The sequence below is a fragment of the Octopus bimaculoides genome, chromosome 6 (genome assembly GCF_001194135.2).
Source record: "Octopus bimaculoides isolate UCB-OBI-ISO-001 chromosome 6, ASM119413v2, whole genome shotgun sequence".
Classification (NCBI taxonomy): Eukaryota; Metazoa; Mollusca; class Cephalopoda; order Octopoda; family Octopodidae; genus Octopus; species Octopus bimaculoides.
Genome location: NC_068986.1, coordinates 53,452,820 through 53,456,595, shown reverse-complemented (window position 1 = coordinate 53,456,595; position 3,776 = coordinate 53,452,820). Strand labels below are relative to the sequence as shown.

The window sequence follows — 3,776 nt, the reverse complement described above, 5'->3', positions numbered from 1 at the left end:
GGGTTGCATGACACTGGGGTATGTCCACTCATCAACGGGTTTGTATGACACATGTTTAGGGGCAAGCTCTCCAAGTCATATGTAGTTTAACCACAGGACTATCTTCTATTTGACCCATCCTAGGTCTGGTTAAACCTGTGAGTAGAGGTGACTAAAGCATAACTCCACACTCCCCAAAACTCCTGAACTTTCATAGGGCACCAAAAATACAATAATTAAAAAAGTGTTTTGGGGAGGTGGAGGACATTAGGTAATATATTCATAAAGTAGTGGAATCAATCTATGAGAAGGATCTTGGGTATTGCTCTTCGTCTTGTGGCTAAGCAATAAAATACATAAATTTCTTCATCTTTTATACTTCATGTGCAGCCTTGAAAATTTTATTTTACTTGATGTTGTGATCAGCATAATAGTGAGCTACAGTTTATTCACTGAGGTCATCATTTTGTTGAAGTAATTTAACTTCACTTATATTGTTCATGCTCTTCCTAAAGATATCATAGTCTCATTTTATTACCTCCAGTTAATTCTATGTTAGAAGTTGACTTGTAATGGAAACATCTTAACAAAGAATACAGTGTAATGTTATTTTATCTAAGCCTCTTACTGTAACCTGCTGTATGAGCTGTAACTGAATAAGTTGAATGTTTGATGGGCATATGTTGCAAAGGAGTGAAAGTATCTCAGTAACAGGATACAAAATACAAATTTCTTATTTGATAAACTGTGGTCCATGCTGCCACCACTCATCAAATTAGCTCATGAAACAAAAAATAAAATATTTGTACCAGAACACCTAACTACAAATTTATGGATTCAAACTTGTGGAACTAAGATGTAACATGAGATTATAATAGACTGTTGCTATTGGAGCAAAGTTACTGTACAAAAAAAAAAAAAAAGAAAGCTTTGTTTTTTTTTATTGTATGTGTTTGTGATGTCTTGGCAAGACTATCATCCGATGATGAGGCTCCAGCTCAAAAATTCAGAAGTTTTAGGAAGTGTAGAGTTATGCCTAGTCACCACTACTCTTATGTCTGCTCTGATAGAACTCATTAGGGGCTTCAGTTATGGGTCAAATAGTAGATGGTCTTGTGGCTAAGCCATACAGGAACCAGAGGAGGGCTTACTCTTAAACATTTATTACATAGACCCATTAGTAAGTGGACATACTTCAATGTCACATGAACCAGTCCCCCTGTCACAGGCTAAGCAGTAAAGAGCAAGAAGATAGCAATTTTATGAAGGTTTTTTTAAGAATTTCTTATTGCAACAATTCTGAAAGTGAATATTTCAGCTTATGGTTTTCCCCATTTTACATTCATTTATTATAGGTTGACAGGTTGGAGCAGTCTGAAGCTGTGAGAAGTGAAGAGGAGCAAAAGGCCGAAGAAAGACCACTGGTCATTGGTAAGTATTAAATATTTGGTGCCAGAGATTACTGATGTTTCTATAATAAAGAGAGAACTGCTTTTACAAGCTACAGCTAGAGAATCAATAATTATTGTTCGTCGTTTTTTTTGCCAAATCTCAGATCGATCCACTACCTTGGCAAGATTTTGTTCCAGAATATAAAAAGTAAATGCTGAATGTATTTAGACTAATATAATTATCTGAACAGTTTAATGGCTTATATTTTAATAATATAAATCAACTTCACTTTTTCCTCCTTTTAAAGTTTTATAAAATATGTACTTAATGAATCAACCTGAAACAAAACCCATCTGAATGTGCTGTTCAGCACAATCACAGATCAGTGACTGAAACCATTAAGAGTAAAGAATAAACACAGCTGAAACATTACCAAAGTGGTCTAATGCTTTCCAGTACCTGTTTTATTTTTACATTTTTTTTTTTCTCTGGGAACAATAAATACCAACAGAGAGAGATAATTAGTTTTTGTATGTTAGCAATGTCATTACGCAAACTGGTTACATCCATTTAGTTTGTACAGTAGCATTTTATAGCTTAATGCTTTCTGTGTACTTAACTAGTAGCCAGCTGTTGTTAGTCAAACACTCACAGAAAAGTTTTATGCTCCGTGTTCTTGATCACTAAACAATAGCTGTAATTAGATTTTAACTTTTATGGTTAAATTTTAATTCAATTTGCAAACCCTTCCCTTCTTAATAAATATTCGTCATCATAATTACTTTCTAGCAAATTTAGATTTTATACTCAGTGCTGTATTTTCTTGATGACATATAGTACTTTTTGTATTTTCATGTTTTTGCATTTTATCTAACTAAGATGGATTGATCTTTACATTACTAGTCAGTTCAAATTAACGAAGTTTGTTTTTGTTTTCTTCAGGTGATACCCAATTGATGTTGACTGCTGGACCAATGTCGATGGGCATGGCAAATACCACTGGCCAGGCATATCCTAATCCCACAATGGTGGGAATGGCAACTCCTATGACCAATCCAGGCTATGGATACATGTAGACCGCGACAGCTCACCTGCCCAACCAGCCAGCAGCATGTAATTTTTATGGAAACTAATTGGACTGGCTTATGAAAAGGCCAGCAGTTTCTGCTGCCTTAGACCTTTATACTCTGCAGCATTCATTTTAGGGTGGACTTACATTGTATGGGAAGGCACATAATGCTATTCTAATGAACATTTTCGGGACACAAGCTGACTGGTGGAATTGTGTAATTGATTTGATGGACCAGTCAATGGATTCATAAAGACAACTCACTAGCCTGAAATACACCTACATTTTTTTTAATGCACACATTTATACACACATGAACATTTGAAAATATTGTCGAAACGGTTTTCATCAAAACCAGAATTGATGTGCTGCTTTCAGCAGTGAGCTTGTAGTGAGTCAGACTAGTTTAAAATTAAATAAAATAAATATTAATGGGCTTGGCTAAGGTACCACCAAAAGATTGGTGTTGCTTAGAGGGTGGGTAATGAAGTCGGATAGCTTGACAAGATCAGGTCTTAGGGGAGTGGAGAACCAGGGGTTTGGTTGGGGTGGGTCAGGCAGGGTGCACAACCATTCCGTAGCTGAAAGACATCTATGGGAGAGATGCTGTCTAGGAGAGGGATATGAATATTCATCGGCTTGTTTTTTGAATAGCTTTGTCAATTATGTAGAACTCCTGATGCCAGGAAAAATATTGAAAATTAAAACAAGAACTTTTGGGGGATTAAAAAAGGTAAAAAGTAATTAAAAAATCTAGGAAATTTAGTAGTTGAAAGTATAAAATTCTTGTTTACTCTACACACTGTTGTGTATTCATTAACTCACGCACACTCATGCAGTCCAGCAAGAAAACTAAACTAATGGTGAGTTGAATAGCCATTAGATTGCATGTGTGTACTCAGTCTCAGAGAAACCTGTGTAAATTAATTTTTGTAGCCATGGCTTTTAGTGGGAGAGAGCGTATTGCTCCAGCTTTTTCTCCCCTTGACTTCTTTCTGGGAAGGAAATTTAAAATACAGTTTTCAGAAGACTCATTTTCTCTCTTTCTCCCTCTCTCTTTTTCTCACACACACACTCTCTCTCTCTCTCGGTTTATTTGTTCGCTAAAATATTGTAAACAGCTCATGTTGCTCCTCATCTTCAGACTGAATATTATTATTATTATAAGAGTTGTCGTTCATCCTGCTAACTAGCATGTACAGAACGTCATTTAATTGAATATATGACAAGTAAACAGAAACTGGGCTCGCAGTTTTGTTGGCTGTTATTTTTTCCTTTATATTAATTTTGAAAAGTGTGTATGTCTGTTAGTGTATGTGTGAATTATATATATATA

The 3,776-nt window shown here is 35.4% G+C and overlaps 1 protein-coding gene across 1 annotated transcript in view; it reads left to right on the top strand.

The window, feature by feature from the left end:
- Positions 1–3,691, top strand: part of LOC106873753 (clathrin heavy chain 1) — a 101,891-nt gene extending 98,200 nt beyond the window's left edge. The window contains exons 31-32 of the mRNA XM_052968467.1: positions 1,335–1,410; positions 2,314–3,691. Of these exons, the coding sequence (XP_052824427.1) occupies positions 1,335–1,410; positions 2,314–2,447 (210 nt within the window). The 3' untranslated portion in view covers positions 2,448–3,691. The remainder of the gene's footprint in view (positions 1–1,334; positions 1,411–2,313) is intronic.
- Positions 3,692–3,776: the final 85 nt, after the last annotated feature.